A 27,313-nucleotide genomic window follows, 5' to 3' on the forward strand; every position below is an offset into this window, starting at 1 on the left:
CATACATGAACCTGAGAAGGCGAAGTGTGTTGATGTCTCGTGGAATCAATGTTGTCCTATGGGCGTGGGCCAAGAGAATGTAGATGTCCTGGAAAATCTCTACAAAAAAATCCTCGGCGGCCTCGTGCAAGCACCCCATTGCACTTCGAGACCACCGGAAATTTAGGTTGTGTTGCTTGCAAATCTCGCGAACAACTCTCTGGAATGGCAGTTTAGGTATTGCCAATGAAATGTGATTTTGGAGCTTCGAAGTTCGAGTAGAATGCTCCTATTATGCTCGTATCTTCTTCTTCGCATTGTTGCCCGTAACTGCGGCATGGTCTTGCCCGGAATCACTTGCGATGTTGACGGTTGCACTGTAGACGAGCTAGCCTGGCCCTGCGTACCAGATTGGCCAGGATAAACCTTCCTTGCTGTTTGCTTTGTGCGGGCCATGACCTGAACGAGGAGAATGTGAGAAAATATGGTAATCTGGATGTGGGTAAAAAGGCAAAGTGACTAGAGACACTTTGGAAAAAACGATGAGAAAAAAAAAGGGGGGGGGGGGTGTTTATATTAGCAGAATAAGTATAATGAGAAGAGACGGCTGCATTAATCATGACATCGTGAGGTATGACAGGAAGAGTGCGAGCATAATGATTATGCGCCACATGGCACATCGGGACTCAAGCGATATTGGTGGTGCCAAAATTAGTGGCACTGCCTATTCGCGGGGTGGCATGACGAGGAAAGAAGCGCCCCAACGGGTTGCCCTAGCAACAACGGTATGTCGTGGCACAACACGAGGAGGCGGACCAGAGTACTCTACACTGGTCGTATCGCGTTCTGACGCGACAACAAGCTGTCGCGCCAAAACGCGATAGCGATGCTTTTGTGGAGCGGCGGCACCAGTTTCGCGTTGTGGTGCGACCCTTCCACGGCGGCGGCTGACACGTGGCGTAATCATCACGACGACTGCATGATGCACGCGTGGCGCAACAAAAATGGCATCGCGGCACAACACGATGAGGCGGACCTGAGTACTCTGGACTGGCCGTATCACGTTGTGCCGCGACACCTTTTTTGTCGCGCCACAATGCGATAGCGGTGCTTTTCTGGTGTGGCGGCACCAGTTTCGCGTTGTGGCGCGACCGTTCCACGGCGGCTGACACGTGGCGTAATCATCACGGCGACTGCATGATGCACGCCGACCCCATGATGTACGTCAATCGATGTCATCATCGTCCTCGGGAGTCCTATAAATATGACTTGCTCCCCCATTTGCCCTTTGTTTGGATGTTGTGCTCTCTCGTCTATCTTCACTTTTGAATTTCCGTTATGGACCCCTTCAATGTTGAAGCAGAGGAGGAAGTGCCTTGCTCTGAGGATGCTCCCCAAGCCAAACTATCTCATTTTCTATACCGCATTGGGCTTCAGTAGTGCGAGACAGAGATCAGGCCGATGTTCAATCCAGATTTTTCTTTGCATGAGTGGATTGTCTCCACGCAACATTACCTATCAGGTTTTGAGCAGACCTACCAGCAGCAAACGTCTGGTGGAATTGTCGAGATACAAGGAGTTTGTTTTGTTCACATGAAGGATATCAATTCGGACTCCTCCAAGAAACACATATTTTCTAGGAGTTGTCTTTTAGGCTGCCAGTGCACTTGCGGATAACAGACTACAAGTGTACACTTCATAACCGCAAGTGTCGAGTGGCTGAATATTATGCAGGTTTTATTTTATATTTGTATTTAATTTTGGATGAGCATGCTGATGTTGCAGAGGCCTTGCTAGAGGATCAGACTGGGGAGGGTCAAGAGCTCAAGTCTCGGGGAAGCCTTGCCTTGCAGGTTTCAGAGGGAGTCCAGCTTCAGGAGGGTGCTTTGCCTACTAGTGTTCTACCTACCATACTTATTGGTAATTTGCAGTATGTCATGCTTAACAACATTATGGAGCTTTTTGACCTTCAAGAGGACTATTTCCTTGCCATTGTGGCACAGAATCTCGAAGAGGATGATGCTGTCATTGGCCCTGAGCACGACAAGTATTCTGTTATAGATGCCCATGTAAATGACGATGAGTTCGTTGACCCCGCAAGTGCACTTGTGATGATTTACAATGATGTTGCTAGGTATGAGCGCACGCTTCCAACAGAAAGGGAGTTCATGGAAGTGCAAAAAAAGCTAGGGATTGAAGAAATGGGTAAGGCAAGCACTTCTTCATCATCTTTGGCCTCAACCTCCAATGCGCCCACTGGAGGTCAGGGCGGCATCAACCTATGGAATGAGGACTTACTTGAGGAAGACGAAAACCAGAAGGTAATTTTTTTTTATTTGCCTTACTTTTTTGGTTTCTACTTATCTCATTTCATAACTTTAATTTGTTGCAGTTGGTGGTCTACGATGATACCTTCATTCCTCGCCCTCGTGGACGAGGCATGGGTGATTTAGGGAAGAATTCCTGTCTCAGCCAATACTTAAAGAATCTTAAGTATTCGAGTTTTTTGGTCTTCCATTCGTCCTTCTCCAATGACAACGCGGAGCTACCCTTGATGACGTTGAAGACACTTTCAAGATATTTAGGAGGGGCCGTCATTAGGTGGAACGCAGATAAAATAATGCTTTTAGAAAAAAAGGCCTCATTGTATATGTTTGGCCAAGGGCCAGCAATGTATGGTTTACGTAGTCTCTATTTTTTGACCCAAGCAGCATATGGTTTGTCATGCGGAATCACTGACCCTGCGCAATTACTAGAGTATGACAAGCATGCTATGTTTCGCAATAAACAACCAATTGCGCATCTGCCTACTGAAGAAATGTCTCTTGTGGCTGTGGAGGTGGAGACAAATGTACTGTCGACAAACGAACCTGCAGGACTAGGTTGCAAAAGACCAAGGCAAGAAGAAGACGATAACACACAATAGGCAAAAAGGCCAGAATATTTTGTAACTTTTCCTGACGAAGATGAAGAATAGAGAAGCTCCAATGTATATTGTCGATGCCAAAAAATAGTACATTTTCTATCAAAACAATGAGTACATTATGTTTCTCACTTTTGTGACTGGTTGTCTTCTCTTGGCACAAAAAGTTATATTGTGTTATTTGTGCTATCTTTAGGAAGTCTCAAACAACTTGGGTCGGAGTTGTCCAAGTTTTTCCAATGCGTTCTTTTTGAAGTCACCACTCTGCATGTCGCGATGCCGCAGAAGATGCCTCCCATATTTCCTTCTTCCGTCGTTTGCTTTCTAATCTCATTGCTTGGCCAATCTGACTGTCTTTGACACATTCCTTTCGGTGTGTTCTATGCATAAGTTTTCGATAAGTCCATTGATGTAGTTCCTCCAAACTGTTGGCTTTGTTTGCACCACCTCCGTGACGAGTGTGGCTGAAATAGCCAGTGCGGGCTTGGTAGTGAGTTTTCTCCATACCTTGTGTAGACCATATAGCCAAGCTACCATACTGCCTAGCAAACCAAGGCATGTGGTTGCATATGATATGCTGCAAAAAAAAAGCCTATTGTTTATATGTAAATATATAATCACAATTTTCTCAAATAAAGTAATATACCATGTAATGAGTTATGTGTTGATTTGTCCATGCAGCTATGAAAGACCTGTGGAAGGTCTCCAGAGCGTCTTGAAACAATGTATAGTCAGTATCTCTCCAAGTATTGAGCTCACAAAACTTGAATATGGAATCCAAACTTTTCCACACGTTCGCTTTGCGAGTTCTTGCTGCACCATTGTCTGCGTGGTCAACCACTGCATTGTGCAGGTTTCTCCACCGGTTGTATCTCAATGTCAACCTTTCCTGAGCACTTTGGCTTTTGCGTTGTCTGCCACTTGTTGGCATCGACAAGAAGAGACGGGCTTTCACACTGCCAATAGACAACTTCTTTGGCACATCTCGACCATTCTTAGAGCTCTTCTCGTCCTGCTCTATTTTCACATGTCCTCCATGCAAGCCCATATCTGAGAAAACTGTTTCCAATGATAATATAGCCCTTTGTTTTGCTAATGCTGGCCGAGTGTTCCAAGCAAAACAAATGTACAGAAACATAAGTTTCTCAATGATTCTGCAGAGTGCATGCATCGTGCAAATATATACTCTCGATAGTGGAATATCCAACACTGGGCGGAAGTTAAGGTCCTACAAGTGCCTGTCCGGTTCTCTCCTCCAATTTCTTTTGTCAAAACCAATGACTCCTCCCATGCAATACAAACAAGGGCTTTTACTTGTTGCTCCTTTTGAGATGTTGTACATACACTTTAGGGTTTTGAGATCTCCAGCCATATGCCACTCTACTGTGTATGAACCCATGCCTAATACATCGAGTGTCTTTCCATTTCTCTGTTCACTTATGACTTCAGGAATACTTGTTTGATGGAAAACCCAATTAAGAATATCGAAATTCTCTACAGGCACCTGAAATGGGAAAACCAAACCAATCAAATGAAACATGTCTAACCATTATTTTAAGCAAAAACTTGTTGATATCAAACCTTGAATGTGGCTAATAAGAAAATATTGTTTTCGGATTGCACGCTAAAGTTTCTAGGGTCGTCTGAAGCAATGCTTTCATCTAATGCTCTATTCATAAGTGTTATTGTGACACGCTTAACCTTTGTCTCTTTCACTAACTCGCACTCATCCAGGTTAAGCACAAACTTCAAGACTCCATTGCATTCCTCTTGAGAAACCTCGAACAATTGAACAATATATGTCTGCAAAGCTACTAATCATAAAATATATTATTGTATTTGTCATAGACCACTTCCTCTGCTGATGGCGATCTGTACATTGCTTCAATGTGAAAAGGAGTGCCCAATGTCCGAAGCACTTCTTGGTTGACCTCCAGTCTTGTCTTTCGAATGGAGAAAGGATTTGGCAGCAACGTCGTGTGCTTGAGATTGAACTTCTTACTTTGTTGTGAGTAAATGGACTATTTCCAAGTTTTCAAATGCTACACATATCCAATATACCTAAAAATTGCAGACATTTGATTTGACAGGTGAAGACAATTGATTCAAACACCAGACATACCTAAAAATTACAGAATAACCTTTGTTGGATATTCCGACTTCATCAAGAATTGACTGAACATCACGTGTTTGGAGTTGATTTTGTTTCAAAAGAGTGTCAAGTTGCTTAGCAACAATCTTGCAGTAGCGCTTATCGTCCAAAAGTCCTACGACATCTTTGCGTTTTAGTATGAGACCATAAGGAATTGAAGAAGTTGGTGTGTTGCTGTCAATATTTGACTGAGGATGTAACAACGATCTAAGCATAAATATGAAAAGTAAGATATAAAACTACAAATGTAAAGATGAATTAAACCTGCTCGGATGATAATCTTACTTGATTGCTTTAATCCTCTTCTTCAAATCCCCAGAACCAACCTTCAGCAGTTCAATGTCTCGTAAGCGTCGTTCTCTTAACCGAGGACCCAAGACAATATTTTTTTCTCTGAGATCTTGCGTGAGTTGCGTGATGTTTTCATCCTTGCCTTTCAGTTGTTGAGCGCACGCTATCACAGTTTGCTTCAAGCAAAAGTTTTCTTTGTGTACAAGGTCTCTCTCAAGCTTAAGAATATCACTTTTGGCCGCCAAATGCTTGGTGTAGCCATATACACCAGAATAACCGTCTCCTACATAGTTCAGCAATGACGTTATGTTTCTGAATGGTGGAGTTGAGTTGGTGATAGGATGCTCGGGATATATCCTGCCATCCACCCAAAGATCGACGCTTTTTTTACCTTGAAATCTGAAGTTCTCTTTTGAAGCTTCGGAAAGGATGCCTGGCTTATTCTTCTTGTGGAGGGGCTCATATTCTCTGGACAGTTCGATATGCATATGATACACATCGTTTTGACTCCTCGTCTGAGTTCTGTGTGAAGATGATAATGACATTGAGACGACTTGGTGAATGAGAAAGCTCAAAACAGAGGAGAGCGCAAGAGTGGAGCAAATGGAAGAGAGCTCAAGGGAGGAGACTGCGCGCAGGCAGAAAGCAAGAGAGATGCGAAAATGAGGAGAAGAATAACATTCAATGCACCTCCTTGAGCGCCAAATTTTAGTTTTGAAAAATCCAAAAGATTGAGACAATCGGCGTTCAATTCGGAGCCGTCGTATGTTATCATTGTCTGAACACTTTTTGAGTGTTTTAATAAATGTACCCCCCAAATCTAATATCCGAGTTTTTTTGAAAGTGAATATCAAAAATGAAATTAGAAGCTTTTTATTATCTCTCTCTAAGCTGACCTGGCATTTCTTACAAGGCCCATTTTTGAGTCCAAACTTTTCCTAATGATTCTTTCTTCGCTAACTTCCTGTCCATCATCATCTTGTCGAAAGCCTCCATAGGAGTTAATGCAATCCTTGGCGTAGATGGGGAAAGGGGAGGGTCAGAAAAACCTCCTGGTGGGGAAAACTCTTCTTCGCCACTCCCATGCTCACCACCTTCATGCGAAGTATCCATTCCGCTTCGGGTGATGACCATCCATTGAAGTCTTAGGTTCTTAAGTTCACGAGGAACTTGGGTTCTTGTGGGTCTTGGTTCTGGGGTTCTTGAGGGTCTTGAGTTCTTGAGGTTCTTCTTTCGCTTGCAATCTGTGTTAGAGAAGGATCTTCTCTTCACCTGAGCTCTTCTCTTTCCCGCGGGTGCACCCCTTGGCGGCCTTACGCTCACACCAAGGTTGCTTTTTCCCACTTCACATCGATTGGCCGGCCGCTAAGTGCACGGTCCGCTCTCAATGAGTGAAAAGAGAAACAAGGGGAGGCTGGACAAGCCCTTCTTTCTTGGGTTTCTTGTCACTCTTCAAAAACACGATTAGGAATCGGCACGCCCAAGAAGACTTGGGTTACGTGCGACCGCAACAAGCAAAATTTTCTTTGTGGTTCTTGTGGTTCTTTCCTTGAGTGATACAGAACACTGCCAAAGCTTTGATACCAATGTAAGGTGTAGCGGAAGTGAATGTTGAACTTTGCTCAAGATGAGTGCTCCGAACTATGCTCAAGGTTCCTTTTACTTACGGAAGGGAGAGCCTTCCGTTCCTTTAGTGAGAGAGTGCAATGATCACAAACAAAGTGAATGGCACTGTGAATGAAGGTACTGAGACTGAGAGAGAGAGAGAGAAGAATACGACACCAGAATGTTGTCAAAACCCTCCTCTGAAGGCCCCACTCTCTATGGCGAGAGCGGTCTACTATTGATTGCACAAATCTCTACAATGCTTTGGAGTTTCCGACGATGTCGACAATGATGAGGACGACGACAAGACGGGCTGAAATCTGAAAATGCTAAGGGCTGAAATTTGCAAATCTTTATTTGCTGAATTCTAACTCTATGTCGGTGACGACGGTGATGACGATGCAATGACCACGCGTTGAAAATGCAGATGTTGAAATCTGCGTTTTCCGGGCTGAATCTGTCGACTACGCTGGATCTGACAGTGCGATGAGGATCTGTTGCAGGAAGGTGAGATCTGCGTGGTTTGGGAGTTTTATTGCGGAGTCTTGATCCTGAAAACTGAAAACGCTGATGCTATTCGGAGACTTGTCGCGATGAATCTGCAAAACGCTAGTAGGTCATGCTGATGCAAAAATGCTAGGGCTAAATTCTGATCTTGCTGAGGAAATCTGCTAACCCTAGGGCTGATTTGCTATCCTGCTGTTGCCGGGGATGATCTGCAATGCAAAAAGCTAGGGCTGGTCTATCATGCAAAAACGCTAGGCATTGCTGCTGATGCAGAAAACGCTAGGGTCTCTTGTAGGGGTCCTGCTGAGAAAGTGTCTGTTGAACGCGAAGTTCCCACTGCCTCTTCTGCCAGATTTGCTAACGCTAGGGTTTCTTATATACTTGGTTATCAAATTGCCCTACCTAGTTCCCAACAAAAATCACTTAAAAATAATAAGTGAAAAATGTCAAAAATAGGAAAAATAGGTCTATGCATTGTAAAATTGCTCTTGATGGGTTCTTATGGAAATCTGATCATCATGTTGTGTGCAACCAGAGGATATGCATCTACTCTAAGTGTCTAGATATGCACGGTCTGAGAACAGACTCACAAAAGTGCCAGATGACTTCCTAATCTAACTGAACCGAACTGGACTGAACCCTTGTCATGAAGTAGCTTGTCTACGTACACATAGGGTTAGATGTGCACGTGACATGATACTTGTACAATGGGGGCAATGGGTTGCATATATACCCATCTAAGTAAATTTCCCTACCCAGACTTTGACGAATAAGTAAAGTACGTACCTAAAGGCCAAAATAAATAATGGGATCACATTGGGCAGTTCAATTGAGATGCCATAACTTTAACAGAGCTTTCGCATGTTCTTTAAGGTTTAGCGAGAGGGTCGCCTCCACACAGTTACTATTGAGGCACCAGAGGTAGCAGAGTGCTGTTTCCATCGAATCCGAGTTGTGGGCCTCAGAGGGATGGCATGTGTGCTCGATCTTGACCCGTTAGATCTTGAGACTGGACATTGGAGGCTTTGGGCTTGGGGGAGTCGCCCTTTGTCGCGAGTGCATTTGGACCCTGGGGAGTGGTTTTGGTGGGACCCTTTTACTTTAGCTGATCACCTAGGGATCCCTTTTCTTCCAATACATAGCACGATTGGGGCGTCACATACTGGCTGTTCAGAGAGAGAGGCCCGCCCTGTTGTTGCAGGTCACTGGCAGGAGGAGGGTCTCACAACTGAGTTCCTGACAGACCTCTGGGAGCCTTGTGGGATAGCAGATAGCCGAGGAGGGTCACCATGCTCTAGTGGCTAGTCCTTAGAGCTACGGCAGTTGGGAGTTGGTCTATAGTGGTCATTTGGGGCTGTGCCCGTTGTGACCACCCACTTGAGTCACAGAGGCATTGTCTAGGGATTGCCCCATGGCGCAGCAAGTTTGGCTTCGGATGTTAAGGCTAATGCCAGCCTTGTCGCTAGCTAGGTAGTACAGTTGGGATGCTGCTTGGTCTACCCTCATGGGCCAGCACTTTGTTTTGAGCTGTCCTCAGCTAGCAGGATAATTGTTATACAGGAGGGCCCGCCTACACTCCAGCCTGCCATAGAGCTTACGCCTCAGGAGCATTGAACTACATGGTTTCGATACACCGTGAAAGGTGGATAGAGCTTTTGGCAGATCTGTGTAGGCTTCATGCAGTGAGTGGCTTCAGCTTTCTACACCACTTTTGATGATTGATTGTATCTTATCATGGACTAGTAGTGTGGTGGCGGCCTCCCTCCCCCCCCCCCCCCCCCCCCCCCCCTTTTTATCGGTACGTCCCCCTTTATCGGCCACATGCGGTGGTGTTGATGGGTAGCCCATTGAGGGTGAACGATCACCACCTACCGGTAGTCTGCGCACATGCTGCAGCTCCAGCCATCCTCGAAAGCATGGTCACCGCCACCTGTCGAGCTGTCCTGTGTCATAGCCAATACGGCCTCTTCCCTCTATCAAAACGACTCTCCATCGGGGGTGACCATCTAGGCTTTTAGACTGATGTTGCACTGGTGCCGGTGAGAGCCCTGGTAGCTGAGTGCAGGGGCGTGGTGGGGCTCTTGTGGGCTTGTGGTGCACCTAGCGACATCTCTAAGAAGACTAGGAGGCAAGTGCTTTCGTGTCTTATGAGTTGTGGGCGGCAGGACCTTGCGTAGGTCAATCAGGAAAATCTTGAGACACGTATCTTCCAAGACTGCGTGAAAACCGAGCTGCTTAGGCTGGGTTCACCATGGGAGGCGGTTGGAATTGTGTGCACGTTGGCAGCCAGTCAAAAGCGTGCACGTCGGAACCTCTGTTCACAGTGCGTGGCAGCAGTATGTGCCAACGCATGGAAGAAAAGCCCCCCCCCCCCCCCCCCCCCCCCTCGCAATACGACTTCCACCCTCCACGTCATCTGATAGCCTAAAGACTTGGCACTTCAGCCTTCCACTTTTTTATTGGCCAAGAAGGCCATAGGGAAGTGGTAGGGAAAACATTCAATTCTTCTTTGCACCTCTCACCATCCCCATTAGTCACCATCACATTAACTTTGATGAGGAAGATGTTCAAATGAGTATAGTAAAGCTTGAAAATGACTTGAAAGTGAGTGTGTGTGTGTGTGCGCGCGCGCACATGCATCTCTCTCTCTCTCTCTCTCTCTCTCTCTCTCTCTCTCTCATTAAAGTGTTCGGAAACATCATTTTTCTAGACATACAAAATTCCTATTCTTGAATTTGCCAAGAGGAAATTTTAGAAAATTATTTTTCAAGTTTTTACACTATTTTTCTCTATTTTCGAACGAAATTTCTCCTCTTCCCCTTGCTCTTAGCCGGTATTTTTGAAATTGAAATCGGCACAATATTAAGCTAAGAGACATTTTTCCAAAACAGAGACTATTAACATGTCAAACGTGTTCTAATAATCACTCAATTTATTCCAACAAAAAATGTTGCCTTCTTGAGGCCATCGTGAAGTCTTCACCTTGTTTTAATAAGTTTCAAACCCTTTAAACAGAGACCTTTTATTGTTTATTCCACTAGCCCCGAGTGTTCACAATGGGCGGCGGCAAGAAAACTACCGAACTTTTTCTTCCACCCTTGTGTGAACCGATGGGCGGTGGAAGGGTGCATTCCAAAGCTCTTCCTCTTGGAAATGCATCTTTTGGAGAGTGATTGCGTCCGCTTTAGTGTGAACCCAGCCTTAATATACGGGCATTGTCACACACACACACACACACACACACACACACACACACACACGGGACAATGGCCCTTGGGTGGGTTCCCCCCGCTCCCCCCCCCCCCTTCCCCCCTTCCCTGCTTGATTAATAGTTTAGTATAGAAGTATGGAAGTGTTATGGGTGTTTTATCCCTATGATGTTAGCTCAGGGTTTTTCCTATATTTCTTCTATAGCCCAATGCAAAGCGTACAAGCTCCTCTTTTGTCACTTGCATACGTGAACACACACGCAGAGAGAGAGAGAGAGAGAGAGAGAGAGAGAGAGAGAGAGAGATAAATAATTGCATATAGGCTACTTGCTTCACAACTGCAATCTGAACCGTCCTCTGGTGCGCTAGTTCCACCCCTTCCTACCCCTCCATCTTGCACTTGCCAGCAATCCCATCGCTAGTATACGGGATGCTTTGTAACCAAAGGTTACATTGTAAAGGCAAATGTGAAGCAATTTGTTCAATTTTCTACAGAAGGGTTTTGCGAGCTATTGTATCATGCCTTTGTGCAAGTTGTAGTGGACACCAGTAGCTTCCTTGCTCATTCTTTCCCTCGGAAGTTGGGACCTCACACTCTTGACATACAAAGAGGCAATGAGCAGGAAGATGCCACACATTGTAAATAAACAAGCCTGTGAAATGTAAAATTGGCGAAGGACAATACACACAATAAATGACCGCAAGCAAGGGAATAAGTAGTGCACACGCAGAAACAAGGGTTAGGAGAATGCTTGCCTTAGGAATTGCAGTACAGTTTCTCGAGAATTTAGTGAAGAGTTAGAAATCGGGGATATTTTCAGTGTGCAAGGGACCCTCATTTTTGTAGCACTATTAATGCCTATGCATTGTTTTTTGTTCCTTTTCTTGGGGTGAAATTTGCTAGATTATTCATTAAGATAGTCACAATATGATGGCACACTTTGCTTTGCATGCTGCCTTGAAAAGATGAGGAAGCTTTTGTAAGGGCATGTACCTCTATTTTTGTCCCGGCTATGCTTCGTTTGGCCCATGTTTATGAGCTTATCTTAGTTAGTGCCTTGGCAACAATGGGTTGTGTACATCAAGGGCAATTGCCAAGCATATGTAGATGCATGTACATTGTAGTATCATTGTCTACCAATGGGTTGATGGTTAATATCAACCAAGGCATTGTATTGCTCAAACGTACGGTACATGTATTAATTTAGCTACGATGTCAGGGGTTGCCACTAAATCGTGAAGATTTGCTTTCATCAACATTATCTTTGGCTAGCCTATTCCTCCCACCATCAAAATTTAAGTGAGGCTCTTGAATTTGGCCATTTGCCTACTAGTGATGCATAAGCATCCAAATTTGTCTATGTTGGCAATTGCTCGTGGTGACATGATCAACATAGTTGCATGTAGCAAAAGACTTCCTCAATTGTAGATTATGTACAAATGTGGCAAAAGTATTTCTCAATTGTGGATCTCCACACTAGATTGGGTTGCTTGCAATATTTAGATGCAATCATTTAGCCCAAGAAGTGGCCACCTTTAAGTGTTTTTATCAGTATTCTTAGATTCTTGGGTTGATTTGACGTTGGAGACTTAAACCTTTCTTGAAGGTTTGTTGTGCTTAACATTAGGCTAAGGGGCAATTGGCCAGCTTTCTTTCATGCAAGCTTATGTAGTAACATGTACCTTCTCCATGCATTCAGCATTGTCCACAAATTTAGGGAGGCCCTTACCTTCTACCCTATTTTCAAACTCGACTTTGCAAACTTTCCTAATTTAGTAGAGCCTTTTGCTTCTATTAATCTTGCAGGCTTGGAACTTTGCCACCTTTGCCACCTTTTTTCTATTTAGATAGGACTAGGACTTGCATTTTCCTCATTGATTTTCTTGTGATAGTAGCTCTTCTAATACTCTGTCAACTTCTAACACATTTGAGAACCTTGGATTTGGAAGGGCAACTTCTTATATTGATGACTATGAGGCCAGTTAATCCTCACCTTGCCTTTGCTTCAATAATCATACTTCCAATGATACTATCCCATGGTTGTTAGCTTGTCTACCCAGTTAGCCAAAAGCCTTTCTATGATAGCGGTGCACCCCATCCAACATCTTATTTGACCATACTTAAATCTCAAGGTGAATGCTCACCTCTTGTTTTCCACAAATTTTCAAAGGAACTTTGAAAAATCTTTGGTATTCTTTTCCAAATGTCAGTGAGAGTTTAATCATAGATGCTACATACGTCGACAGGGCTAACAATTTTTTTTTCTTGAAGCAATCAATCTGCTTGGTGAACTTCGCTTCATGGGCTTGCATGTAGGGACCCTGATTTTCTCATGTAACAAGTTAAAGCATTGATACTTGGTTATCCAAAGGCATAATGGGCATCTTAAACATGTGATTACATTGCCAAGTCAATATGTAGAAATGATTGACGCATGTTTACCCAACTTCCAAACACCTGATAACATTGCCAGACCATTATGTAAATCGATATCTTTCAATCGATAAAGATAGTCACTCCATCACATGTTTTTGCTTTGCCATGGCCTCCCACTCACACCAAAATTGCTTGAGATGAACTCTTTTGCTCTTATAGCAGTCGTTCCTATTAGCAAGAGCCTTAGCCATGAGCTTGTAGTACCTAGTGCATACCATGGTGACGGGTTTTATCTGAGGTTTGTCCCCATTTTGAGGGTGACTTGGATAAAATCTATTCTCATTGGCTTTGACACGACTCCATAGATTTTGCATACATTCAATAAATCTCAAAAGGTCTTTGCATAGTGTATCCAATCCTTTCTTGTAGGACCTCAACTTGTATCCAGGTGCTTTATGACATCCATTGATTGTAGTAGATACCCAATTGTCTCATGAGTAGATGTGTTCCCTTTGGGTTATACAAACTGGTTTATTTGTCTTGCTAGAAATATCCACAAGAGAGTCTATTAAATTTTTTATGAATTTTCAAGGTCAATGTAGCTCATTTCCTTTGCGTTGATGGTCACTCTACCATTTAGGGCTTTAAATCTTCTTTTTTTTTGCCCTAAGGGACTTGCAAATTACCAAAGTCCTCCATAACTAACTCCTTTTAGTTTCCACCAGGTGCATATACATCAACCTAACCTATATGTTCTTAGAGAAGTTTCACTCTTCGAGAAAAAAATTTCGAGCGATATTGAAACCAAGCAAAAATCAATGATATACATCATCAAAATGTAAATAGCCTGTGGAAATGCATGGGTCAAATTTAATGCAAACTATGGGAAGTTACATGTCCCAACCTAGAAAGATTCTTGAAATATATGTGGCTCAGGTAACCATGGATGCCTTATCTTTATCAATTACCAGGGGGATTCACTAGCACTACTAGAGAGACATCACTTGCGTGCACCAAATCTCCCTTATTTACACCTATATAGGGACTCACCTCTATGAAATAAGCCTTTTTTGCCTTACAAGATCCCCATATTAGAACAACTTAATCTTTCTTAAATGTATTTTTAATATGTTAACTCATGCACCAAACTGAACAAGTCAAATGCTTGCAAAAATACATAGTATACAAGGCACATTTGTAAGCTGCATATTAAGTTCAAAATTAAGAAAAAAGGCACAAGGTACATGCTTATACTTCTATATTACCTAGGAGAAGCAGAGCCCTTTACATAGAAGCAATTATCACAACCCATCCCATGCAAGTGGTGCTATTAGCTAGCCAGAAATAGATATATTGTGGTTGTAGCAGGAATGCCACTACATAATCATAGAATAAAGATTAGAATTAGTACCTTAATTATTTGAGAAATTGAAGCCAAAATTAAGCTGTATGCAAAATGATCAAACCTTGAGATCTATACCATTGCTACATAGTGACATCTACGATCAAGTAAAAATATTTTACTCTATACCTAAGCTTGCAATTGGGGATATTAATATTGTCCCAATGGTTCCTCTAAAATAAACCCTAAAAGGAGTTGATCGAGAGCATTCCTTGAGAACATGCCCTGATTGACAACCTGTTTTCTCCCTCACTAGCATGGATACTGTCACAATAGTATAAGAAACAAAAAATTATGCTCTTTAATCAATGGAAATGATTACAATATTTAGCATGGCAATAGAACATTGTCAGAATTTGAACCTCTCGCTCAACAAATCACTTGTAATTGTCCAAAACAGTGTCGTGGATGCTTACATGCACTAGTAGGAGTGTATCTCATGAGTCATGATTATAAAATGTAGCTTGAACATCCCTAAGGTGCGTAGGGTCGATCATTTTTTGTGTTTCCATTACCCTACTAATTAAACAACAATATCTAGGGTGAGGCCATCATCGTGCATTTCTTGCTCACTTATACTTTTGATCATCACGTCAAGGACAAACTTAGAGTCATGGACATCTCTCCACTGCTTTTTACCCAATTCGTCCACCTTCCGCTTCCGCATTACTACCTCCATCATGCAACCTCTTTCACTAGTTTGTCACCCATCATTCTCCTCAGTTGGAATTAACCTCTCTGCTGGCTTGTCCTCTTAAGCTGAAATTAGCCCCATTACTATCTTGCTACGTATCAATCTTTACCCAGTGATCCGTCGATGGCAAGGTCACTTTATTGATAGTAATCTACTCAGTGTGTAGCCATGGCAATGCTAGACTGCCAAGGCCAAGTTGGGCAAGATAGCTATGGCTGCAACCAAGCTATGAAGTGTACTACATGGGCCACTTACTTATAGTCCAATGATTTATCATTTATTAGCTTAATCACATTTCATCAAAAAATAACTACACTTACCGATCAGAATCGGATGACTACAAGGAATCATATTTTGATAATTGGCGAATAGTGGCGGCGATACAATTGAAAAATTGTTTTCTTTAAAAAAACTACTAGGGTAGAAGTCCCTATTTAGAGACGAATAGATTGGGAATGGTGGTTTGGGCCCAATATGTGCCCAAATGTAAATGTTAGGGGCTGACCTGGAGCGCCACGTGGAGCTCTACACGTGGCACTAAGTTGGTGATGTGGCACTGCGGAGCATTGGAAAAAATTGTGTGTAATTTTTTTGACGGTGCGTGGAGGTATGAGCCCGCCCTCACACATGCGCGGTAACTGCCCAAGAAAAGTTTTGGCAGTTGCCAGTACCTACCACGAATGGGGCTCCTCTATAAAGGCCCTTGATTGTGCCACTTCAGAGACCCTGATTGTGCCACTTCAGAGACGTGCGCCCTCTCAATGCGTGCCCTGCGTGTATAGGTAGAGTTGGCTTCTTGCGCGTTTCTCAGTGGAGCTTACTGTCCCTCTTCGCGTGTCGAAGATCAATGCTCGTGAGAGCGTAGCCTTGTTTGGTGGGCACTGGAGAGGCAGGGGTGATACTGGCACCTCAAAACGAGGGAATTTGCTTCTGCTGTGGCTCCACCAAAGAAGGGACATCATCACCATTGCCATAAAACACAAGGTCTGTGCACACAAGCCTTCAGGATCAGGTAGCAGGACGAATCTGTCCACTTTGCCTTCTTCATCAGTTCTATCTCGCAAACATATGCCTTGCTTTCCAAGCTTGCCTTGGTGATCTTTCTCCCTCTCTCCAGGCAATCGGTCCTTGCCACTGCAAAGCAAGCGGCTTTGTGCTTCATCCCCCTGAGGAATCACTGTAATTTCACCTCTTCTTGGAGCTCATCATCTTGATCCATTGCTTTCTTTGATGGCTACCCACAAAATTAAATGTCTTGGCTCAAGTTTGTGGTTTCCTATGTGATTGAATTCCTGCATTTGCCCCACTGCTGCTTTGCTCTCTCCTTATGGCTAATGCATTGCTATGCAATTTTGGTGGCTATGTATATTTTGCTGTGCGATTTTGCTAGGCGCACCAAATGATGTTGGTGCTCATTCCCGAGAAGCTCTTTATGATGTAGCATCCAAATTTGAGGGTTGAGGTCTGCCATGGCAATACACTCACAGCTGCAGTGGTGGACGTTTGTAAATATCCACCTATTTGTATGCATGTGCATGTCTATTTACATGTCTGCATGTGTTTTTTGTGTGCACAAGCTTGCTAGACAGATAGCTTATCGATATTACAAGCTTGTGTATGTTTTTAGATGCTAACATCATCGCAAAAACGGTTTGAGGTCATCGCAGCAGAGGCTCCTGCGGATGTCAGAAGAAATCTTGTGCAAGTCACTAAGCATCAAAAAGGAAAGAATTGCAAGGAAAGTTAGTGCATGCTGTTTACAATTTCATGCTGTTTACGATGAGTGATGATGTTTTCTTAAGGTCTAGATTAAAGTGCCTATGGTTTTATTCGCCTACAGACATGGATATTGGGTAAATGGCTTAACTACTCATAGCAAATGCTTGCTCCTCCGAGGTGAGCTGCAATTGTTCACTCATTAATCATGATTATGTCTTTGAATTTTTTTCTTTCAAGGGTTTCTTGAGCATCCCTTTAATGTGAGGTGTATTAGTGTGATTGATGGCATGATTGTCTACTATTCTACTACTTTTTTGTGTTACCATATACATGTGGTAGTGATGTGTGTGTACACACTAGGACTGCCGAGGCATTTTTTCTCTCTTTAGGAGGTTTTTTCTTCCGAGCATTGTATATACGCCTATCACTCTAAGGCTATCTATCTTTCCATTGCACACTAAGTAATAAACTCTCTATTGTGTGCCTTGAGCTTGCTTCTTCTTCTCCAAGCTGTGTGCGTTTCTCTACAACCCTAATTCCAAGAATTGGTATCAAAGCAGGTTGCGTCCTCTCGGGCATAGTCGCTAGCTGCTCCAGCACACGCCTGTTCACTTTCTCCGATTACAGTGAGGTTTGGCAAGTATTTGCAGGTCGAAAAATATTTCGGGGGAGCTCATATTTTTTATTCGGGCTCATTTCGGTTTTCGTTTCCACTACAGGCAGGTCTGCACAGGCAATTTCGTCATTTTGTGTAGAATTTTTGTCAGTGCCGTTTTTTGCATAACAACTGTCTTATAGTCTTCAACAGTTTGTGCTATATAGCACGTGTTGTTCTCGCTCCGTTTCTCCTATTTTCGGGCAGTTTTCACATCAGGTGCATCATTTACCATGGCTGACAACAACAACACAGATGTGTTCAAGATGTTTGTTGCTGAGGACAGGTTGGATGGGGACAATTACCCTATGTGGGCTTATATGATACAATATGTTCTTGTGTCAAAGGGCGTATGGAACATTGTGCAGGGCATTGATGTATATCCTGGTTCTCAGGATGTAGGTGATGTTGAGGATGTTGCAAGTCTTGCTACAAGGATTGCTGCTATTAGAGTTGTTTTGCCTACGACAGAACAAGCTTGTTGGGATGTAAAGGATGTACAGACTCATGCATTGATTGTGTTGTCTGTGAAGCGCACCATTGTTCCTCACATTCGTTCAACAAAATCTGTAAAATAGACTTGGGATATTCTAGCAGGTCTTTATGCAAGCCGCAATGAGGTTAAAATTGCTTTGCTGCGTAAAGAGCTGGAGTCGAAGATTATGCATGAGGAAGATGATATGGACACTTTTCTTGCTAGTGTCAAGGATATCAATGAGCAACTTATTTCTATAGGTGAAGTCATTTCAAAGAGTTCCCTTGTGCAGACTGTTCTTGATGTCTTACAAGATTCCTACCAGACTTTTGATAGTACTTGGAGACTTATGACCCAAGGAAATCCAGAAGTTATCAAGTTTGATGCATTATGCACATTGTTGTTTTGCAAGATTCACTTTCTAGAAAAAATAGGACTAGATAGCGTGCAGTTGAACATGTTTTTATTGATTCTCAAAGAAAGGGTAGTAACAGTAATGCAACCACTTCTTATGGTTCTGCTGCGAGTGACAAAACTTATGTTCCTAATGCTTTTGTTGGCAGCACTTTGTTTGGCAATTCTGGTGATAAGGGAAAAAAAAAGATGCGTTGCCATTATTGTAAAGCTAATGATCACTTGATCAAGTCGTGTCCTAAGTTGAAAGCCAAAGAGGCTAAGAAGAAAGAGGGTGGTTCCACTGCAAATGCTGCTTTCACTACAAATGCAGCCATTGTTGAGTCTTCTGTGAAAGGAGACTGTGATGCTGATGTTGATGCAGAATGGGCTTTTGGCGCAGAGTGCACTTATAATCCTATTGTCCATGATGCATGATTGTCAGTTGCTGCAGATTCACATGTTTGGTATTTTGACAATGGTGCTACAAAGCACATTACCTCACATCGTGAATTGTTTACCTCTCTCGAGTCTGTCCCTCATGGGAATTCAGTCACTTGTGCCAACATTGCCTCTTATCCGGTTCAGGAAGTTGGAAAGATTGTGCTTACTGCTACAAATGGCAGTTCTTTCACACTTGTTGATGCACTTTATGTACCTGGGATCAAGAAGAATCTCTTGTTTGTATCCGCACTTGCTAGACTTGGACTTGTAGTCAAATTTGTGGATGACAGATGTATAGTTCATGATCTCAGTTTTGGCAATGAAATTGTTGCATCTGGCCTTTTGTGCCATGGGCTGTATAAGCTCACTTTGTATGACAAGTGTGGACAAAATATTACAAATGTTGTTGCAGATTTGTTAAGTATGGAGCCTGATTTACCCTTGTAATTTTTTGTGGTAAAAGCGTACATTTATAAGGTCCCCATTATGAGGAGAAGCCATCGTGCGTGAAGGAAAATCACTCACCGGAAACCAAAATTTTCACAGACAAGAATCAGGGACAACTTTAAAGGCCTCGGGGGCGGAGGCCCCGAGACTTTCTTTTTCGCCGAAATATTCTTTTTCGCCGGAATATTATAGCCGGACGGCGGCCGGAAAGTGGTCCGAAAACAAACGGTCGGTTGGCCGGTGGTCGGAAGTCAATGGCCGGTGGCCGGTGGCCGAATTCAAAAGCGGAATTGTCTTCTCAAGGACGGCCACACATGGACGGATTGGAGGGTCCGATTTGGACTTATTCGCATAAGGGCGGCTACACATGGCTGTCTCTCATAAGAGAGGGCAGCCCTTTTGGCTTATAAAAGGAGGCCATTTCTACACACATTTCATAGTGTGAAGTTGATGCAACAAAGTGAGTGTGAGGTGGTGAGAGTGAAGCAAGGCGGGAGCTCCATTAAGGGTATAATCCCTTTGTAAACTACTTATTTTGAAGTATTAAAGCCATTGAGTGGCTGCTTTCCCGTTGTGAGCGGGATGAAAACACACACAGAGCCTCTATAACGACCCGACATACACTCTTGGGAAGATACACACACACACTATGGGGCACCACTCGGTTTACACAACACACCTGGCCGAGACAGGAAACACACCTATGGAGTGAAAGGAGAGAGATTATCCACTTGCCCACTCCACACAGAGACACACACACACACACACCCAAAAAAACTCAACTTAAAAGAGGAGAATTCCTGATGTTTAGATACAAATGAGCTTGGGCCAACACCAATGGGGCAAACAGCTCACACAATATAGGTAAAATAAGCCAGATACAATCACAAACTAGAGCAGAAACTTCGCTCATAGGAGAGACTTACACAGAAAAACAGCAGGAAAAGAGTGAGAAATTTGGCAAAATGGACAGCGCCATCGCGTCCGGAACGGCCCAATACCCCAGTCTACAATGTCAAAGTGCTCAAATCCGACTTCGGATGAGCAGTTTACGGCCAAAACAGGCTCCAAAATGAGCAAAAACACACCTGCGGCTGTTCCTCCTCTCTTCTCCACGTTTTTTCTCGTCTTCTCTCTCTTTTTTCAGTTCCCACACTTAACTTTATTAGTTGGGCACCCTTGGCCTTTTAGATGACCTCAAACGGACCCCGAACAGGCCAAAAACTGACCTCGCAGTGCATAGTTGTCACCTTTTTGCATCATTCGCACACCTGGCACTCAATTTTTTCAAATAATGCATCCCGCAACCACGTGAAGTGGCCCCAAAAAGTGGTCCTCATGATGACCTTTCTGCATAAGTATCACAAGAAAACACCCACGCCGTGTCCATACTTCTCCGCGTGCAAGTATTGACCCCGTTCGACCTCCTGACGCCACTCGATGCCATCTGACGCACCTGCTTACCTCATGTCGTCGGCCCGCGGATAGCTTCCTTGAGAAGTTTTACGCGCTACCAACTCCTCCTTATTGTAGAAAAAACACAGTGGTACTGGTAATAGTGAAAATCGATGCACTATGTATACCCTGTCCTACCTGTACACGTGTGGGCCCCACGTAACCACCTGGCTCTGAAAAATGGGCAATTCTTTATTTGATGCACCATGCATGTATATGTACATGTGCGCAATCCCTTGCTCCAAAAAACTCCTGATATAATTTGCCCATCTCCTAGCCTGCTAGAGCATTCATGCTCAGCAGCAACAAAAAGAGATATTCATTCCACCTGGATCCCACACAAAAACACTTTGCATTCCCTGCATCAAAAGCTTAATCAAACTTCCACCTGGTTCCCAAGGAAAATCTGTAGAGATGCCATATATCAACCTTGCATCAAGAAAACCATCAATTACTTTGGCATAGACCTGCATGTGCAAATATATCTCCTTCTCCATAGCTGAGAGGTCTCCGCTGATCATTTGTGTCATCAATTCCTGCTTCTTTGACAATTCAACCTTTGATTGCATCAGCCCTTCAATCACTTCATAAGGCCCTTCACTTTCATCTTCAACCTCATTCGCAAATGCAACTAAACCAAACTCCTGGATTTCTTTGTCCATCAAAATAAATGCAACATCAGCATCCTCATCACTGCTGGTAGTGCTATCACTGTCTTCATCTGTCACCGTGGAAGAGTCTTCATCACTAGACTCATCCTCATCTTCATAAAGCTCCTCTAATCGTTTCCTTGTGTCCATATTATAAAGCTTCTTGGTACATGTCTTTCCATAGAGGCTAATCGTACCATGTCGCCAATCTTGAACAGCTCCCACTGCACGTAACCATGGTCTGCCCAGTATAATGGGATATGCTCCCAACCCTGCTGGCATCACATGAAAATCAACCACTGCCTTTGCATCATATGCCTCCACTTCTAAGCTCTTTACAACACCCAAGCATTTTACTTTTTGATGGTTTGCCAATCTGATCCGAAAACCTGACACCCCAGCCATTGTGAGACCCATCTTCTCAACGCATGAGTGTGTTATGACACATATTTGGGCTCCTCCATCCACATAACCTTGTCCAAAATTTTTCCTTTTATGCCACACATCTACTATTGGACAAATGTCTGGTAGCTCATCCATTGCCAACACCTTTACTGAACCTCTCTCTGGCTCTTTCTCCATTGGGTTAACCATCCTCTTCCACTGTCGCTTTAGCTTAGGCACCATCTCTATAAGTTGCCCAAAAGTAACATCTGCCTTCCTGATCGTCAGATCCTCCTTCAAGTCATAGCTTAATTGCCCATCCCCTAGTGGAAAATCTGAAACATGAAACTTTCGACGAGCTCTCCTTTTCCTCTTGGCCTTGACATCCTCGCCTTCATGGCTCTTTCCTTTCTTCTTACTAGGACCTGGGGCACTTCTTCCTTCCTTATCCTCTGTGGTCCTCTTCCCAATAGGCATCACTAATGTATCCTCTAGCTTTGATGCCTTCTCCAAGGTGACTACACTTAGCACTTTTGTCTTTCCCTTTTCCTCCTGGGTCAATCCACTGGTTCCTTCGTCTCCCTTAATTTCGATGCCATAATCATTTGACCTAGTTAGCACCTGTCTTGGCAATGGATACATGTCTCCCCCCATCCTTGGTGGCTTATCACATTGCGGGCTGATGTGACCCAACTCTCCACAATTATAACATGTGGGCGTCTGCCTCCAAAACCTACCATTGCTTTGTCCAACACCATTCCTAGGCCTTTCTTCACCTTCTGGCTGATTTGCAAACCGCCCTCGACCTCGATTATTTCCCACTTGACCTAGCATGTTTAGGCTGAGATTCTTCATCAAATCAACCACTTGCCTCATGTCTTGCCTTAGGCCATCATCTTGCACTGCTGTAGTGACCACTGCTGGCATAACTTGAGTAGTAACTACTGGTTCATGATGAACCCCTGACATGCGCCCTTGTAAAGACTCTATAGGCTGAAATTCAGACCTCATTGGCAAAGACTCCACCCCTAACTGGCTCATTTTTCTCAGCTTCCACTCTTTGTTCCTTGCTACCTCTAGTGCATCTTCATATGTCCTAGGCTTCTTTAGCTCCACTCTCCAACGTATATTCTCCCAAAGACCAGCTAAGAACCTGTCCTTCTTCATCATGTCAGGCGGGGGTACCTGTGGTGCTAAGGCCTTGCACATTCGCTCCCATGCCAATGAAAACTTACGTATGTACGCATCTACTGGCTCACCTTCCTTTTGCACCAAAGCTTGTACTTCTTGCCACACTTTGTCAGGATCTTCTATCTTCACAAACTCCACTTCCAACCCATGTCGTAGATTGTCCCAACTCAACCTTACAGGTGGATCAGCCACACGCAACTCCTCTTCAAATGCTTTAGACCAAACTCGTGCATCACTCTTCAAACAAATTTGGAGAAGGCGTAACATCTGCGCAGGGTCATGAATCTGGTTGCTAATGCAGGCAACCTCCATCTTTTCCAAAAATTCTTCCACATCTTCATCACTTCTTCCATGAAACTCCGGATAAGAGAAAGCCATGGCTACCCAAATTATGATGCTTTGAGAACCCCTTCGAACATACGTGCAAGAACCCAAAAGTTTTCACTACCCAATCCCCAGAAACTTCAATGGAGCTCAACTTTAGATAAGGACAAACACATGCACATCAAATGAGTTTTCATAGTTAATCATCGGAATGACGACAGGCAAAGGACATTCCAGGATCTCTCTCAATCTTCTTGGCCCAAACATAAAGACTATACGCTGCTGGAAAAAGATCTTCCTGGACACATGAACATTAATCTGAATTCTTTGAGTTAAATGAAAAGGAGTGAACTGAGGGCCATTTTGATCATCCATTAAAGCCAACCATGAAGCTCCCAAGAAGGCACACCTGACTCAACCTCTGATTTTGCCAAAATTTCAGCAGCATAACAGCATAAATGGCTCAAAAGACCAAAAAACCAGCCATCATAACTTGGAAAAATTTTGGCAGAGTTTCCCCAGAAGTAGAGCAATGAGAACCCAAAATATAGACTGTATCTATATGCATAAACTGCCAACAATAGAACCCGAGCATCAAATAGGAATCACTAATACATAGCCTATGGCGAGGTCACGAAAAGGGTGCTCCAGCTACTTGTATCACCGAAAGGATCTCTACATTTGAGAATCCCCCAGCTCAATAAAAACCTCACGCTATCGACCCTCACACGAAGGCTAATGCAAATCGCGTATAGTCAAGTCTCAGAAATGACTATCTTCAGAACCAAGTCTCAGAAATGGCTGGGACTGCCAAATACAACCAAGTATGACTCCACAAATGTGTACAATGGCAGTTTCCACAAGTAACGTACAATCCAGCAGACAATGCGCTCAAACAGGCGCCAAGTGATGCATACCCACAACAACTACAAGTGACATCACTGCTAGTATATCACTGTACTCCAGCTACCTGTACCTGTGTGAATCACCTGTACCTGTACCTGTACCTGTACCTGTACCTGTACCTGTACCTGTACCTGTACCTGTCCCTGTAACCTGTAATCTGCAACCTGCAACCTGTAATCCCGAAGCTCGAAGCTCGAAGCTCGAAGTAGAAGGTACTTGAAGAAGATCCTCCGTGGGGGTGCCAAACGAATGTGAGCGCGATGAAAACACACACAGCGCCTCTATAACGACCCAACACACACTCTTGGGAAGATACACACACACACTATGGGGCACCACTCGGCTTAGACAACACACCTGGCCGGGACAGGGAACACACCTCTGGAGTGAGAGGAGAGAGTCTATCCACCTGCCCACTCCACACACACACACACACACACACACACACCCAAAAAACTCAGCTCAAAAGAGGAGAATTCCTGATGTTTAGATACAAACGAGCTTGGGCCAACACCAATGGGGCAAATAGCTCACACAATATAGGTAAAATAAGCCAGATACAATCACAAACTAGAGCAGAAACTTCGCTCATAGGAGAAACTTACACAGAAAAACAGCAGGAAAAGAGTGAGGAATTTGGCAAAATGGGCAGCGCCATCGTGTCCGGAACGGCCCAAAACCCCAGTCTACAATGTCAAAGTGCTCAAATCCGACCTCGGATGAGCAGTTTTCGGCCAAAACAGGCTCCAAAAACACCAAAAACACACCTGCAGTTGTTCCTCCTCTCTTCTCCACGTTTTTTCTGGTCTTCTCTCTCTTTTTTCAGTTCCCACACTTAGCTTTATTAGTTGGGCACCCGTGGCCTTTTAGATGACGTCAAACGGACCCCGAACAGGCCAAAAACTGACCTTGCAGTGCATAGTTGTCACCTTTTTGCATCATCCGCACACCTAGCACTCAGTTTTTTCAAATAATGCATCTCGCCACCACGTGAAGTGGCCCCAAAAAGTGGTCCTAATGATGACCTTTCTGCATAACTCTCACAAGAAAACACCCACGTTGTGTCCGTCGTCATCCGCATGCAAATATTGACCTCGTTCGCCCTCCTGACGCCACTAGATGCCATCTGACGCACCTGTTGACCTCACGTCGTCGGCCCGCGGATAGCTTCCTCGAGAAGTTTTACGCGCTATAAACTCCTCATTATTGTAGAAAAAACATACTAGTACTGGTGATAGTGAAAATCGATGCACTATGTACACACTGTCCTACCTGTACACATGTGGGCCCCACGTAACCACCTGGCTAAGGAAAATGGGCAATCCTTTATTTGATGCACCATGCATGTATATGTACATGTGTGCAATCCCTTGCTCCAAAAAACTCATGACACCGTGGACGTAGTCCACATTGGGTGAACCACGTATATCATGTGTACTCTCTCTCTCTACTCTATAATCTCGTGTATATAAATCTATCTCTCTCCATTAAGTAATCTACTCAATTATCTATTTAGCTACGTCTTATTTCCTAACAACTGGTATCAGAGCAAGGTTTGCTCGTAGCTAAATTATCTCAAGGAAAGGATTCCTTGAATTGAGTGGGAGTTATGGCGGAGGAAGGGAAGCTCAAGATTGAGAAGTTCAACGGCAAAAACTACCAACATTGGAAGATGCAGATTGAAGACTATCTCTACCAGAAGGACCTCTATTTGCCACTAGGCGGTCTTGCGAAGAAGCCCGCAACAATGGCAGATGAAGCATGGATTGTCCTTGATCGAAAGGCGGCCTTCAATGTTTCGGAGATGAAGACCACGGAGGACTTGATGAAGTCACTTGACGACTTCTACGAGAAACCATCGGCATCCAATAAGGTATTTCTTATGAAGCGCTTGTTCAATCTAAAGATGGCAGAGAATGGTTCAGTTGCAGAACACCTAAATGACTTTAACACAAACATAAGTTAACTTCGATCAGTGAAAATCAATTTCGATGACGAAGTGAGAGCTCTCCTTATACTATCATCTCTACCGGATAGTTGGGACAGCCTTGTGATGGATGTAAGTAATTCTATCTCTGGCACAAATACTCTTAAGTTTGATGATGTTGTGGATGTTCTCCTAAGCGAGGAAATGCGAAGGAGAAGCACAGGAGAATCATCAAGTGTTGCACTATCAGTGGAAACAAGAGGAAGGCTTAAGGAGAGGCTCAAAAACCAAAAGGGTCGTGATCGCTCAAGGCGGAGCAAGTCACGCACAAAGTCAGTTCTTGAATGTTGGAACTACGGCAAGAAGGGCCACGTCAAGAAGGATTGCTGGTCCAAGAAGAAGAAGGAGACAGAGTCTCAAGACAACAAGCCAACATCGGAGGCCAATGTGGCAGGTAAAGTAGAGCAAGATGCTCTAATTCTCTCATTAGACAATGTGTCTAATTCCTAGATAGTAGATTCTGGGGCTTCATTCCATGCGACACCACACAAGCAACATTTCCAAGACTACACCAAAGGTAATTTTGGGTATGTATACTTGGGAGATGATGAAGCTTGTGAGATTGTCGGCAAAGGTACAGTTTCTGTCAAAACTGCTAACGGAAATGAATGGAAGCTTAAAGATGTTAGGCATGTTCCTTCTCTTCGCAAAAATTTGATCTCTACAGGACAATTGGATGATGAAGGTCACAACATTGCATTTGGAAACAAACGGTGGAAGATCTCAAAGGGATCTTTGGTGGTTTCCAAGGGTGAAAAAGTCGGTACACTTTACTTGTGTACTGTTAGCATGCAATCTTCAGCTTGTGCAGCAACTACAGAAGTTGACAGTGCGGTGTGGCACTACCAACTTGGGCATATGAGTGCTAAAGGAATGCAAATCCTTCAAACAAAGAAGCTTCTACCAGGTTTGAAAGAAGTGGACTTAGAGTTCTGTGAAGATTGTGTTTATGGTAAACAAAAGAGGGTAAAATTTCAAAAATCAGGAAATGAAAGAAAAAATAAAAAACTTGAGTTGGTTCATTCTGATGTTTGGGGTCCTGCAAGTACACCATCACTTGGTGGCTCATTGTACTATGTAACATTCATAGATGATGCGACTAGAAAAACATGGGTTTATGTCATGAAGAATAAATCTGATGTAT

The 27,313-nt window shown here is 43.7% G+C and overlaps 1 protein-coding gene across 1 annotated transcript; it reads left to right on the plus strand.

Annotated features, from left to right (window-relative positions):
* Positions 1-13,925: 13,925 nt before the first annotated feature.
* LOC147442710 (uncharacterized) lies at positions 13,926-17,615 on the plus strand. Its single transcript, XM_086529411.1, has 3 exons — positions 13,926-13,979; positions 15,926-16,123; positions 16,767-17,615. The coding sequence occupies exons 1-3, from the start codon at positions 13,926-13,928 to the stop codon at positions 16,884-16,886; spliced, it is 372 nt and encodes a 123-aa protein (XP_086385537.1). The 3' UTR covers positions 16,887-17,615.
* Positions 17,616-27,313: the final 9,698 nt, after the last annotated feature.

Source organism: Adiantum capillus-veneris, chromosome 14 (genome assembly GCF_014529385.1).
Source record: "Adiantum capillus-veneris isolate H3 chromosome 14, ASM1452938v2, whole genome shotgun sequence".
Classification (NCBI taxonomy): Eukaryota; Viridiplantae; Streptophyta; class Polypodiopsida; order Polypodiales; family Pteridaceae; genus Adiantum; species Adiantum capillus-veneris.